Genomic DNA, 15,602 nt, shown 5'->3' on the forward strand with positions numbered 1-15,602 from the left:
GGCACTTTGAAAAATAAAAGTAAAATACTTACCTCTACTTACCCTACTTACCTGGGATGGGGTCCCCTATTCTCCGGTGTCCCTCTGGTGGTGGTGGGGGTATTCCTGGGGCCTGGGGAGGGCACCTGTGGGCTCTTTCCATGGTGTTTGACCATGGAAATGGAACCACAGGTCCCCTAATGCCTGCTCTGACCCAGGCTTTAAATAATGGCGCTAAGCAGGCTTAGCGCCATTATTTAGGCCCACCTCCCTCCCATGCACCATTTTTGCCGGGGAGGATAAATAAAGCGATAGAGCCTTAGAGTCATTTTTTGGATGGGAACGCCCACCCTGCATCTCATTGACGCAAGGTGGGTTCACGCATCCAAAAAATGACTTTAACTCCTATATTTTGAAGTTAGACTAGTCTAGCCTCAAAATATAAATATGGAATTAAGTTTGCGTTGAATTAGTGTAAAAAAAAAATGATGCTAATTCAGCGCAAACAGAGTATAAATCTGGACCTAAGTCTACTGCTGCACCTGCCTACCACATCATACCCTACATGTGTACTTCTTTTGTGCTACTAATTGCAGGAGGTGTGCACTGTCACTCATTTTTGTGGACCAGACTTACTTTGAAGGTAGAACAGGGATAAAGATAGAGGAATAGAAAGATGTGAAAACAGTGACACAAGGAGAAAGGAGTTGTAAAATTAACCTTCAAGAGTGAGGTAAAGAGGCTGGAAGCGTTGGGAGTTGGAAGAAAGGTAGCTAAAAAAGAACAAAGGCTAAGAAGCCTTAGCATGGTTGCAAGTGGGAACCAACAAACGAATGGCCTTCTTAGATGCTTGTTCACTGAAGTGAAATGTAGAGTCACGACAGGTACCAGATTGGTGATCATGGACATGATGCAACAAGCAAACTTGGAAGGTGCTTGCAAGTGCCACTAGTGTGTGTGACTCATCGACACATTCCTAGCTGTCTAATCAAAGACAGTTTGCATTCTGGGACTAGTAGTTTCCCTTTTTACATAGTGAGCACGGGGTTACAATTAGTAGGATGCAGAACCCAGTGCTTAATTTGTAAATAAAGACGTGCGGGTGCCCAAAGCACTCTCCTCGTAAACATGCGGCTGCTGCAATTAATTGTGCGAGCAGGGAATACTGAGGCGGCATAATCCTGAAGATACCTCAGGCCTCTTCAATCCATTTAAAGCCACTCCATGCCCCTTCAGCTCAATCTAGCAGCTTTGTACTTTCTCCCTTTGTGACGCTTTTTCGTTTTTTCCTTCCTCCGTCTTTCCCATACGTATCTTTTGCTCGCAGCAAATGCTTGAGGCAGAAGAATAAGCGCCGGCCCTCAAAAATAAGTGCCGGCGCTCCGCACCGGAAACAACAAGCACAAATTAAGCACTGGCAGAACCTTGGCAAACAGAAAGACAGAAATCTCTCCAAGTGTCATCCATGACACAGGTACACATACAATTTTTACGTTATGCTTGACAGAGTTGGTTAAATCGTGAATCGCCACCGTGTTCATTTCACAGTTTGATGTGGTGTTTCACAAAAAAGTAAGGCAAGCTTTGAGATGTGTTCTTAGTGCAATTTAGCAGATGTTAGAACCAGGAGACCACAATGGGAATCCTGCCTCTGCTCTCCGACGACCAAGTGGTGTGACTGTGAGCAAATCACTTAGGGCCTGATTCTAACTTTGGAGGACGGTGTCAAAAGTGGCGGATATACCACCTACCGTATTACGAGTCCATTATATCCTATGGAACTCGTAATACGGTAGGTGGTATATCCGCCACTTTTGGGACGGTTTAACACCGTCCTCCAAAGTTAGAATCAGGCCCTAATTGTTTTTAAGGTGCAGTCTTCGCATTTAGGAGACACTGCAAGTATCTAAAGTATGTTTAGTCAGCTATGTGATTTACAATAGATAATGTATTTCTCTAAGTACTCAGTATAGGTAGTGCATGCCATAAATGATTTGTCTATATACATAAACAAGATGTTAAAAATAATCAGGTGCTAAAAATGTAAATTCTCCTCAACAAAATTTGCACCGTTGTGGTGAAATGTGCTTTCTTGAAAACGACCAAAACCAATGTCATTATAAAATGAAGATTTGTCAAGCCAACCAAAAGATCTAAGTCCGGCTCTCAGAGGCATGATTATTAAGTAACAGTTTAGGCTGCAGAAAATTCTTCTGTACAACACTCTTAAGTCGCACTATTATTTTGAACGCCCTTAAAAGGTATTTTAGTACTCCATTATTTCATCATTTTAAAACTTGGAAATAATGTCTAGGCATTGGTTCAACCTCACCACTGCCAGTTTAGCACCTAAATATAGCATTAAGCAACAGAAAGGTGACTGGTCCAGCTTTGCAAAGGGCCTTCCACTGCTGCAAGACGTGTTGCTGCATTTTTACTAACTTTTGAACCGTTTGCGCTAGAAACAATGTTTTTTTGGTTGAAATCTGCAGAGTATGCTGCAGATGATTGATTATGTGGCAGATCTATAATTATGCAAAAACTGCCGCTTCCGCACAATCACACAATTCCAGTGGCCCTGATCATAAGTGACTGCAAACTAAGACTTGTAGCAGGGTAATTGTTGAGTTTCAGTGTTCAATTCAAACCCTCTTTGCAAACCAAAGGGGAAATATCAGGCGCAAATCCACAGGGGAAATATTTCTAATATACCAAAGGCCCTCATTCTATAGTGTGCTCATAATGTGCAATATGCCCCCCCCCCCCACCAAAAGCATTCAAGACAACTTAAAGTATGTGGATTGCCCGCGCGTAGCCCTTTTATTCCAGTAATACACAGTAAAACATTATGGCCCTCATTCTGACCTTGGCGGGCGGCGGAGGCCGCCCGCCAAAGTCCCGCCGTCAGGTTACCGTTCCGCGGTCGAAAGACCGCGGCGGTAATTCTGACTTTCCCGCTGGGCTGGCGGGCGGTCGCCTTCAGACCGCCAGCCAGCCCAGCGGGAAAGAGGCTTCCACGATGAAGCCGGCTCGGAATCGAGCCGGCGGAGTGGAAGCTGTGCGACGGGTGCAGTTGCACCCGTCGCGTATTTCACTGTCTGCGCAGCAGACAGTGAAATACATGTAGGGGCCCTCTTACGGGGGGCCCTGCAATGCCCATGCCAGTGGCATGGGCACTGCAGGGGCCCCCAGGGGCCCCGCGACCCCCCCTACCGCCATCCGGATCTCGGCGGTCCGACCGCCGGGATCTGGATGGCGGTAGTGGGGGTCGGAATCCCCGCGGCGGTGCAGCAAGCTGCGCCGCCGCGGAGGATTCAATGGGGCCGCGGTACACTGGCGAGACCCCGCCAGTGGTGCCGGTCCGACCGCGGCTTTACCGCCGCGGTCGGAATCCCCATTGGAGCACCGCCGGCCTGTCGGCGGTGCTCCCGCGGTCCTCCGCCCTGGCGGTCAAAGACCGCCAGGGTCAGAATGAGGGCCTATGTAGCATATGCCACATGTAAACCATCAACCCAAAGACCCCACAAGGGACAGCGGAATTCAACTGACAAATACTTAAGAGACATCAAAGATATGAGAGATATGACTTCAAGCATTTAAAAACGTTTTTACAAGGATAGCAGCCATCCGATTGGTCTCTAGGACTGCAGCGCGCATTGTGCTGGCAGGCCTCAAGCGCACCGCCGCCCGGGCTTTTAAGTCAGCAGAGGACATCACCATAACACCTTTGGCACAACAACTTTGCATCTCTTGCCTCCGGAAGGGTGGTCCCAGTAAATCCCAGGGTGCCGCATAGGGCACTGGCGCCACTGGGGTACCTGCACACAGGTGTAACCCCCAAAGTTCCAAGCAGGGCAAGACATTCCATGGCCACTGGCAGGTCAAACCCCCCTCTCTCGCCAGCCCAGAGCCCACACAATCACACCCCGCTCAGGGGTCAGTCCAGCCAAGGGTCTATATTCAGAGTATTCCTTGCTATTTCCCACTCTGGGCCCCACCACAGGGTAATGAGCCACCTTGCGAACTCGCCCTTCCTCCAACGGCACCGACAATGGCACACAAAAATGATCTGGATGAACACCTTTTGGCCCCTTATGGACAAATACACCATCACAGTGAAATAACTCATGCCTAGCCACCTGGATCAAGTTGTACCGCACCGTGCCCATAGACGAAGCTGTCATGATTTTCTCTATCGAATGGTTCAATTTCCCCTCCGAGTCATTAGTTGTCCTGGTGGACACCCTCCGGACCACTCCAATCATGGGATATTCTCTGACCACAGCAAGGCAGGTATTGGTAGCCGATTCCTCACCATAGACAGGGCAGAGAAGAGAGCCTCCCTAACACCCCACCTACCTAGGGACACCATATAGTTGTCCCCCACATGGATAACAATGATGCCAGGGGGAGGGACCGCGTCTTCGTCCAAGGCCTTTGCAAGATGGTGAAATAAATCTCCTAGCTTGAGGCCTCCAATACCAACCCAATGATGCTGGAAACTTGCCTCCCGCTGGGCTTTCTCCAGGCCAGAGTCAGTGAAATATTGAGCTGCTCTTCGAATGAAGGAGTGTTCACACCAACACACATGAATTGTACCACGCCCAACCACTGGAACAGAGGGAAAGGAATCGAGGTCAGAGATAAGCCTAAACCAAATGGGGACACACATAGCGTTTGTAGCATTTCGATTTCCACCTGCCAACCCTCCTGATGGCATCCCTGGATAGGCCCAGAGCAGCCGATGTAGTGGCTGCGCCAATGCGAAAGGAGTGTGAAGTAAACTCGGATGCCTCCTCGCCCATAAGAGCCAGGGCTCGCTTACACATCCGTGTAAATGGGAAACGGTTGAGTGGGACCCATCCTCATGTATCAACAACTTGGAACAACCCCCCACCCCATAAGTCACACCTGGAGGAACTCCCTAGCCAGCATCACCGGACAGTAGGTGGTCCCTGGGGCTGAACTTAGACACACCCACGTGCCCTTTTCCCGCGGGTCCGTCTTAGATCTCCGGACCTTTACGCAAAAACAATAATCAGTGAAGATGATGTCGGACAGTTCGAATCCTGATCCCAGACCGGCCTTGGAGGATGCAACTAGCTCCAAGATCCTGAATCCCCCAAAAAAGGCAAAAAAAGCACAACAGACTAAGGCCCTCATTCTGACCTTGGCGGGCGGCGGAGGCCGCCCGCCAAAGTCCCGCCGTCAGGTTACCGTTCCGCGGTCGAAAGACCGCGGCGGTAATTCTGACTTTCCCGCTGGGCTGGCGGGCGGTCGCCTTCAGAACCGCCAGCCAGCCCAGCGGGAAAGAGGCTTCCACGATGAAGCCGGCTCGGAATCGAGCCGGCGGAGTGGAAGCTGTGCGACGGGTGCAGTTGCACCCGTCGCGTATTTCACTGTCTGCGCAGCAGACAGTGAAATACATGTAGGGGCCCTCTTACGGGGGCCCCTGCAATGCCCATGCCAGTGGCATGGGCACTGCAGGGGCCCCCAGGGGCCCCGCGACCCCCCCTACCGCCATCCGGATCTCGGCGGTCCGACCGCCGGGATCTGGATGGCGGTAGGCGGGGTCGGAATCCCCGCGGCGGTGCAGCAAGCTGCGCCGCCGCGGAGGATTCAATGGGGCGGCGGTACACTGGCGGGACCCCGCCAGTGGTGCCGGTCCGACCGCGGCTTTACCGCCGCGGTCGGAATCCCCATTGGAGCACCGCCGGCCTGTCGGCGGTGCTCCCGCGGTCCTCCGCCCTGGCGGTCAAAGACCGCCAGGGTCAGAATGACCACCTAAGTTCATAGAGAGATCTGCACACCGTATCAAAACCCCCACCATTTGTGCCAGCCTCGCTGCATTGATAGGCCTCCTGGCGTCTTCCTTAGAGGGGGTCATATGTTCCCAACCCATGATAGCCCTCCTTACCCTCGGATCTTTTGTCGGGTCCGACACCCCTTTCAGCCCAGCAAAGAAGGCAATTGCAGACAGCTGCCTCCGTACTAGGTGCAGAGACTTACCACCCTCCTCTTGCTTCACTAGGAACTTTTGGATGCTCTCAGGGAGAAAACGCTCCGCTGTGACAGGGGAATCAAAGGAGACATTGTATATTTGCCAAGCCGACTCGTACGTACGTTGGTTTTGGGCGCCAAGGGTGTCGTGATCAGGTCAGAGGCGATGGGGTGCCAAGCTTCCATAACTCCAGAGGGAAGACTGACATTGTCTCGTCCGCTTGTGGCCACAGTGCTCTGAACTCTGCCAACTTGGTACGAGACAAGGCATCAGCCACTGAGCTATTAACCCCTGGGACATGCTTTGCTGAAAAGAACACGTTATGAATCAAGCAACTGTGGACCAGGGCCTTAAGCAAGCATAACACAAATGGACACTTTGCACTCTGATTATTTATTGCGATGACTGCCGACATGCTGTCTGACAAGAACACTATCCTCCTGTTGGCCAAAGTGTCTCCCCAGATCTGCAGCACTACAAAAATAGGGAAAAGCTCTAGGAAGGTAATGTTTTGGATGAGCCCAGATGAGCCCCTCCATTCTTCTGGCCAATGCTGCATGCACCATCTTGTGCCACAGATTGCCCCAAAACCCACGCTGCCCTCTGTGTCAGTGAACAGGGCCAGCTCAGTACTGGACCCCAGCAGCTGTTGCCATAGGAGGGTGCCATTAAAGTTATTCAGAAAACCCTTCCAGGTCCACAAGTCCTCCCTGACCTCAGAGAACAGCCTGCTATGGTGATGCTTGGTTTGAAGGCCTGCCATAGCCCTGGCAATATTCTTTGAAAAGGCCCTCCTCGTAGGAATCACCCATATTGCAAAGTTCAACTGGCCAGCCAACACTTGCAACTGGCGCAAGGTGACCTTCCTGCCCACTAGACAAGTCTCAATGGATGCTTTGAAAGCCATGACCTTGTCTGCCGGGAGCCTGCACATGCCTGACACCGAGCCAATTTCAATGCCCAGAAATGTTATCCGCGTAGAGGGGCCCTTTGTCTTGTCAGCTGCTAATGGCAGTCCCAGGGCTCAGGCCAAATGTTGGAAGCCTAGCAGAGCCTCCTCGCAATCTGTAGAGCAAGGGGGTCCCACAAACAGAAAGTCATCCAGATAGTGCACTACCCCATATGTGGCCACCATGTCTTTAACTGCCCATTCTAGGAGCCTGCTAAATGACTCAAAGACCAAGCATGCAGTGGAGCATCCCATGGGCATGCAAAGATCCAGGAAAAACTGCCCCTTAAATGTGAACCCCAGTAGGCGGGTATTTTCCAGGTGAACTGGCAGGAGACGGAAAGCTGATTCAATGTTGGCTTTGGCCATCAAGACCCCTTTACCCAACTTCTGCAATTTGCCCAGGGCCTCATCAAAAGTGGTGTACTGCACAAAGCTGAGATCTTAGGCTAAACCATCATTGACCAATGCTCCTTCTGGGAAGGAAAGATTGTGGAATAGGCAAAATTTCCCTGGCTCTCTGTTAATGATCAGACCCAGTGGTGAACAGACCAAGCCCTCACAAGGAGTGGGGGGGAAGGGCCTGCCACTCTTCCTGCCTGCACTTCTTTCATGATTTTCTCATGTGCTATCTTCGGTTGTCGCAGGACTGACAACTGATTCTTAGGGTGGACCAGGGACGAGGAGATACTACGACGACGGGTACACCTTCCAGAGATCAGGGAGCAAGGAGCATGAGGTGAGGGTCCCAACCGTTTAAATATCCTCCCTGTGCCTCTTTATGACTTGCTTCCTGAACAACGTTGCCCCTTTGTTGTTCCCGACGCCTCCGCCATGGGGGGGGGGGGAAGGGCTCCTGCCCGTGTTGCAACTGTGGGCACCCCTCCCCCAGGCTCTGGGAGGCACCTGGATAAGAACTACAGTAACAGTGGTGTAACAAAACTTGAGAGGGCCCCCCTGCAAAATACATGGAGCGGGCCCCCTTTGAACTCACACAGGAGCTCTCAGGCCATGGTACTGTACTGAGCGGGCCCCCTGGAGCTTGAGGGCCCCCCTGCACCACGGGGGCTGCTGGGGCCTTTGTTATGCTACTGTATGCTAATCCAGATTCCAGAGAAATTGTGAGGTTACAGCAAATGATGATTGCACCTTGTGTGCATATGCAGCACAGAGCAGCCATTTTTATTTGCTTAAATTTTTCTAGGTAAAAGCCTTAGCCCCTTTGTTTATTGCACCAAATCCGAGTTTTCCCATTTACCACAAGAAACAGTTTGCCCTAATGTTTGTGCATCTGGCATTACCACATGGTATTCTTATTTGAGTACAGTTTTAACCTTGCTAATTCTTCCAGGTATGACTTGAAAAAGATTGTGCATGTGAAAACCCTGGGTCGGTTGTGGCTGTGATCTGATATGAGGTACAAAAAACATTGATGTCTACTTACGACTTAGCGCATCATTCAGAATGAAACCTCAAGGGCCGTATTTATAGGTCCTAGCACCACAGGAGCGTCACTTTTTGTGACGCTCCTGTGGCACTAAGCACTGCGCCGTATTTACAAGGCCACCTTGTAAATATTGCCTCTTCCCACGCAGCACTGAGCGTGGAAGGGGCGTGCAATGGGTGTTGCTGTGGGCATGCCACAGCAACACCGATTGCATTTTGACGCTGCCTCAGATTTATTACATTTTGTAAACCTGAGGCAGCGCCAAAATCTAACGCCACCCCCAGGGGTGGCATTAGCAGGGCACAACGAGGAGGAATACTTTTATTCCTCCTCATTTTTTGCTTTTTCTATGCGTGCTGCATTCTGCAGCACGCATAGAAAGAGCAAAATGCAAGAAATTATTGTTTATGTCCTTGAAGGTGTCCACACATAAATAATCACACCCCTCAACACAGACATCCTTGTACAATGGTGCAAGGATGCCTGCATTGGTGCCTGCCAGCGCAGGGGGAATCGCAGGGCTGTGCCATATTCAGTTAAATACGGTGCATACCTGCGTTTCTAAAGTGATGCAGCATTGCCAATTTTGGCGCAGCACTGCGCTGCGCCCCTTTCAAGAAATCTGGCCCCTAATATTTAACTGAGAAAAATGACACGTAAAAAGGAGTAACGTTTATAACACAAACTATTACACATTTTGCCCCACACAATTACACCATCTTTTTGCTGCTGTTGATGAAAACCTTCCTTTTGTTGTAGTAATTGCAGATAGTACTTTCATTATGTGATGCAGTTTCACCACCTCGCACATAGGAAGCGGCTTTACTGCTAAACGGAAAATGAGTTCAAACTGTAAAATGTGCGTTAGGGGAAAAGCTGTACGTTTGCATTATCTGTCATGGTGCAAGTGCTAATGAGACAAAAACAAGGGATACTGTATATCGCCAAGGATTACACTGTGCCAATGACTCATGTAAACGGTAGTCTGAATCGTTTCAGCAGTCATGTTCTATTTTACAATTTCACGTTCAGTGGATAATGGCGCCATCCTGTGTCTTCTATGTGCGTTGCAGACATAGATTCCTTTGGAGCAACGTGTGTCATTGATTGCCCAAATCTATATTTCTGGTCATGGTGGTTGTGGAGGGTCTAGCTCATACAAGATCTAGAGCAGTGGTTCTCAACCATTTAACTTCTGCGGAAATAGACATTATCATTACAGTAACCCTGGGACGCCCCATTAATCATTATTGGGATCCGGGGGACCCCCCCAACTGAGTCATTACTGTAAGCCTGGGAACCCGGCCTCAACATTGTTGATGATTTGAACCGCAAAACAATACACAAACAAGCATTCATCAAACACATACACAAATGTTAACACATTTTATTTAATTTGAAAAACAAATACAAATTAAAACAAATAAAAAAATTACATTTATTAGGAAGGTTGGTACTTTTCAAAATTCTCTATCGTCCATACTATATTCTCTTTGATGCACCTGCACTGATCCCATGAATCAATTCGAGGATACCAATAACATTTTTATCCTCCAGTTTTAAATCCCTTGTCATTTACAGTATATTTTAAAATGTTCAGTTGTTCATTTAGCCACTTTATTTATATACACTTTATTGACCTGTTAATATTGTTTAATTTTCTAAGCAGTCGCGGACCCCCTAAGTAGGCTTCATGGACCCCTCAGGTGTCCCCGGTCCACAGGTTGTAAACCACTGGTCTAGAGTTCTAACACTGATGACTACTGAGGACATAAAGGGGGTCATTACGACCTCGGCGGTCTTGTAAAAAGACTGCTGAGGCCGCGGGAGACAGAATACCGCCATTGCCGGCGGTATTCCTGGCTCCCTTTTATGACATTTCCGCTGGGCCAGCGGACGGTAACAGTGTTACCGTCCGCTGGCCCAGCGGAAATGTCACATCAACATTGCTGCCGGCTCGTAATAGAGCCGGCGGCAATGCTGATGTGCAGCAGGTGCAGTAGCACCCGTCGCGCATTTCACTGCCCGAAATTCGGGCAGTGAAATGCGCGACGGGGCTATGCCTGGGGGCCCCTGCACTGCCCATGCTAAGTGCATGGGCCCCCAGGGGCACCCCAAGTCCCCTTACCGCCAGCTTTTCAATGGCAGTGTTTATCGCCACGGACAGGCTGGCGGTCGGGGACTCATAAACCCCTAGGGCAGCGGTGCTTGCACCGCTGCCCTGGGGATTATGACCGCCAGGCGTAAACCTGGCGGGAAAGTGGAGGGGCCGGCGTTATGACCGTGGCTTTTCCGCCACGGTCATAATTGCTGGCGGAACACCGCCAGCCTGTTGGCGGTGTTACCGCCAACTTACCGCCGGCCGCCAGGGTCGTAATGACCCCCAAAGTTATTTTGTTGGTCATTGTGCAGACTGTACAGAGCTAGTGCCGGTGATTGTGCGGGGTGTTGAATAATTTGCAGGGTCTGGAGTGCTAGCGTTGGTGATTATACCGACTTTAGGTTCCAGTGTTGGTAATTGTGCAGGGTGTAGACTTCTACAGTTCAATAACTAGGATCTAAAGTCCTAGCACTGGTGATTGTGCAGGATGTAGAGTCCTAACATCTTTAAATGTATATAGAGCTGGTAATTGTGCAACATTTGAAATTTCTCCGTAGCAATATATGACTTTTTTTAGTGCTTTCTTGAAAGTACTTTAAAAAGGAGTAAGTTTACAGACCCAAAGCAAGCCTAAAATACAAAATAACACATTTAAGTAGTACACAGTAACTCAAAGTAGGCTAGGCTTGCAAAGCGTTGCCTGTCAAGGCCCCAGAAAGAATGTTATAAAGGGGGGGTTTAAAGAGTTAAAGTGTGAAAGCGAAAACACCAGGGTATGAGAATGAACCAGATCCTGAGGGAAAGCAGTGACACTGATTTGAATGAGGAAGGTGCATGGTGGGAGGGACAGTGAGAGAGGCAGGTCTGTTATACTGAAGAGGTGGAGAAGAGAGAAGCGGGTTATATAATTGTTAGAGAGATATTGAGACAGGATGTACATTGGGGGCTTGTTGAAGAGGCAGAGAAAGCAGGACTTCAGAAGTAAAGGATGCTGTTACCAGTGGAGACCCATGGACTGAGGTGATGTAAAGGGGAAAAGTGAGGTTTGATGCTAAGCAGATACAGGAGTTTAAGAAAGTCGCCATCAGGAAGGCCTCCCTCACTCAAGGCATCTTTCAAGAAGCTCTTGAGGCAAACATGATTCCCAAAAAAGAAGTTATCCAACTGGGACAGTTTCCACTTAGCAAATCTGTTACCATCTCCTTTGAGGGGTCAGAAACATTTCAATGTAGTGTTTACCATTGACACATCTCATTGCAAATAGCAAACTGGAAGGGGATGCCCCTTTCACACAACCTCCTATTTGCGATTTGGAATGAGTCCCTAAGCCCATTTTGTGATTTGTAAAATTTGGACTCAGCCTTTAATCCTTGCATGGTCATTAAATGGATACCATATGGGTTGGGTAACAATTCTGTTTCGTGTGTTTGCATTACATACTTGCTAGGAACTAATTCAGAGTCTTACTCAATATGAGTTGAAGTGGGAGACTCATTGACCACATTGACAAGCAGCAAATCTTGAGACACTGTGCTCAGTGCATAGCTTAGTGCCTGTGCCGCCAGAACCACCTACAGTGTTGGACTGGAAACTAAAATCAGCACTGGAAAATTGTTTACACCAATCATACATTGAATGAAGCCTTGTTTGGAACCAGACCTTGGGGCATGGTTGACTAGTGACAAAACAAACTGCTCCAAAAGAAGACCTTTACCTTGCAGCCTACTGGAAAATGACATTGTGGCAGAAAGGCCAGTTCAGCACTTTTTACAGGCCCCGTCCTGTGAGTGGTAGTGTGCCCAATGTATGGCAATAGCGGGGTTTGCAGAACATCATACGGGAAGACGTGCAACTTGGGCTTCTTACTCGCCTCCTGACTGAGCATCATGATTTTCAGAGAGAAAGCATGGCCAAGCCTTATAAAGAATAATTTCCAAGATGGTGGTGAGTCCATAAGATATGGGCTTCAATCCAAGATGAAGTATACCCTTTTATTGTGACATGTGCCTTTTAGTCCTTATATAGGGAGACAGTTCTCAATGAAAGATGCAACATCATGCATTTTCCCTATTTTTTATTGTGTTCTTCATTCCCTTGTTTCTTTTTTTGTCGCAGATTTTTGCCTCTTGAAACTGAATTTTCTATCATATTTTTATATGGATGCTGGCTTGGCTTCTTTCTGCGCTTCATTAGAGGTTTGATGTCAGCCATTTTCTTCATTCAGTCTGAGTATCTTCAATCAAGACACTTAGCACTGCTAGGAGGTTTTCCCCTTGTGGGCTTTTCTCTCCAATTTGGGACCTTCATAATCAGACACTTGACACCTTTTACTTACATACTTTATTCTGTACATGGTGGCACTGTGACTACTGTGAAAAGCTGGCCTTTCTTCGGGGAGTCTAGAAGGAGACTCGGCAAGCTGCACAAAGCATCCAGTCCTTAAAAGTTTGTGACCCATGTAGACGCTCTATGGTGGCATATTAGTCACTGCATCGTGTTTGCTCTAGATTTTCCTACAAACCTTAATGTTCTCTAAACTGCGGGGTAACTATGGTTATCATGATGCTGCTTCTATTCTATCTCACTCCATCTTTATTTTTCCCTCCCATTTCCCTATGTCCTATCTCACAGTCCTCAGTGTGTTATCCTCTTACCGTTTTCTCACACACATCCATGTGTTTGCATTCACTGTCTCTCTTTCTTCTCCCCCTTTTTTACCTTCCATCACTCCTCTGTGCCCTTTTCCCCCTCCTCACCCTCACTTTGCACAGAGTTGACCCCTGGGAGTGTTACCAAGACACCTGGCAGACCACCTGCAGCGTCCTGGAGCATCATCGAGACCTGATGAAGGTGAGTAGAGGGAGCTGCTCTTTCTTGGTGGGTAAGAAAGTGGGGAGAGTGGCAGGTAAATGGGGAGCCCCTTAGGTCAGTGGTTCCCAACCTTTTGGCTCCTGAGGACCCCCACTGAATCATTACTGGAAGCCAGGGACCCCCAAGCAACCTGTACTATTTAAATTTCAAACAGTAAAACAGTAATTTGCAAAAAATACACAATCAAGTACCCACCAAACAAACGCTTGAACTACTAACAATATAACGATATGGGAAGTTTGGCACTGCATCTTGGCGACTTACTTCTCAATGTTTAGTTTTATTTAGGAAAACTGAATCCTCAGGTCAGATTCTACATTTCCCAAGCGATTTCTATTTTTATTTTTTAGTTATGTAAGATCTGAGAACGTTTTTTCATAAAAAATGTGGTGAGGAAGGAAGTAAGGGCGAGATGTATAATTTTTTACAATAGTGATTACCTGATTGCGATTTTTAGCGAATCTCAATAAAGTAATCGCTATTGGAATGTATGAATCTCCAGGAGTTTCATACTGCGATTCGCAAGGGCTCACAAATCGACCTACCTCATTAATAATATGCATGAGGTAGGTCACAATTTGCGAGCCATTGCGAATGGCTACAATCATAGGGATGGTGGCCTGCTGGGCTCAGCAGACCACCATGTCTGTGATTGCTTTTTTTTAAATGCAGCCTGTTTTCCTTAAAGGAAAACGGGATGCGATTAAAAATGAAAAATGAAAAGTTTATCTTTCATTTTTTAAGAGTAGGCCGTGGTCCGTGGGACCACTGCCTGCTCTTAAAAAAACATTCCCCTTTGCGAATGGGTTACCACCTATTTGAAGTAGGTGGTAACTACGAATGTTTTCCGACCGCATTCACGGTCACAAAACAATCATACATACCTCTGTGATTCGGTATTGGGAAGGGACGCCCTTGACACGCCCCTTCCTAATACCGAATCGGTATGTAGTCACAAATCCTATTTGTGATTCGGTAACAAGTTACTGAATCGCAAAGTGGACTTGTTACATACCAAAAAGCATGGTATGTTTGATACATCTGGCCCTAAAACCATAAGGGCCTCTCATCTCTCCCTATCCTCTCTATCACATGTAATTAATTTGTTTTATAGCATATCTCATACCAGTGTAGGGTGTCAGAGTACTTTGCAGAGGAAAACAAGGTGTAGGATTCATTTGATCCACACTTGTAGGCATTTTCTAAGAGTGCTTGGTCTGGGGAAGCACAAACTCAGGATTCAGAACACAGCACAATGGTTAGCATTGACTTTAATAATAAGAATCTATTTCTATGCAAGCAAACTTTTTTTAGCAGCACAAGGAAAATGAAAGTCTAGGGAAAAAATAACTTTCTAATTTGTGCCTTGCAGTTTGCATGCATCTCCTTAATGGCAGTTCATAGCTCACTGTGCTAGATTATAATTGTAACTTATGTACTGCACAGTACCAAAAGAAACAAAAGCAGTAACCCACTGTGCTATGCACATAAAATACTGTTCTTTGCCTGATACAGGTTCTTTGCAGCAGGCATATTAACCAACTGTGCTACCTCTGGGTCAAAACTGCCACCAGATAAAACTCCCATCCCTCTCCAGCAGGGACATTAATCACTAGAGTAATCTTGACGCTTTTATTTTTGTTTTGTTTTTGTCGGAAAGCTGATGGCTGGATGTAACAGGAAGTTTGCAGTGGTTTTAAATCTTCTCAAGGGAAGCAATATATATGAAAAAATGCAAGTGTTTGTCAGAGGAGAATTGCCTTCCTCCCAACCCAGGCCTGCGGACCACCTGAGAATGTGTCACAAACCCCTGGGGGTCAGAGGACCACAGGTTGGGAACCACTGCCTTAGGTGATCAGAATGGGAAAAGATTGCTGCAGCCTCTGTGGGTACCTAAGCAAGGCCCACATACCTTAATCCAAAAATGTTACCACAACACTGCACACTAAATGTATCAACACTACAACTGCTACCAACACAACAAAACACACTAGATGCACGAAGATTCCAGTCTCATCCCAATAACACAGCATCAAAGGCCATATGCACTTCTGTGTAATTTACCAGTAGCACTTACCACACTTTCTTCCAGCCGTTTCGCTGCACTTTGACACATCCATCGCATTGCCAATATCAATTTGACAGTGCTGTGGTGATCCAGCTCTAGAGGCACACTACTCACACCACTGCACGTCTACTACATACCAGCATACACCAGTGCTTGATTTGTTCCACTGGTTGGAAGTGGGGGCAT

General features: G+C 47.8%; 1 protein-coding gene across 1 annotated transcript in view; it reads left to right on the forward strand.

Moving 5' to 3' along the window:
- The window catches only part of NMNAT2 (nicotinamide nucleotide adenylyltransferase 2), a 210,266-nt gene that overhangs the window by 150,797 nt on the left and 43,867 nt on the right, over nucleotides 1-15,602 (forward strand). The window contains exon 4 of the mRNA XM_069232047.1: nucleotides 13,249-13,327. Within this exon, the coding sequence (XP_069088148.1) occupies nucleotides 13,249-13,327 (79 nt within the window). The remainder of the gene's footprint in view (nucleotides 1-13,248; nucleotides 13,328-15,602) is intronic.

Source organism: Pleurodeles waltl, chromosome 4_2 (genome assembly GCF_031143425.1).
Source record: "Pleurodeles waltl isolate 20211129_DDA chromosome 4_2, aPleWal1.hap1.20221129, whole genome shotgun sequence".
NCBI lineage: Eukaryota > Metazoa > Chordata > Amphibia > Caudata > Salamandridae > Pleurodeles > Pleurodeles waltl.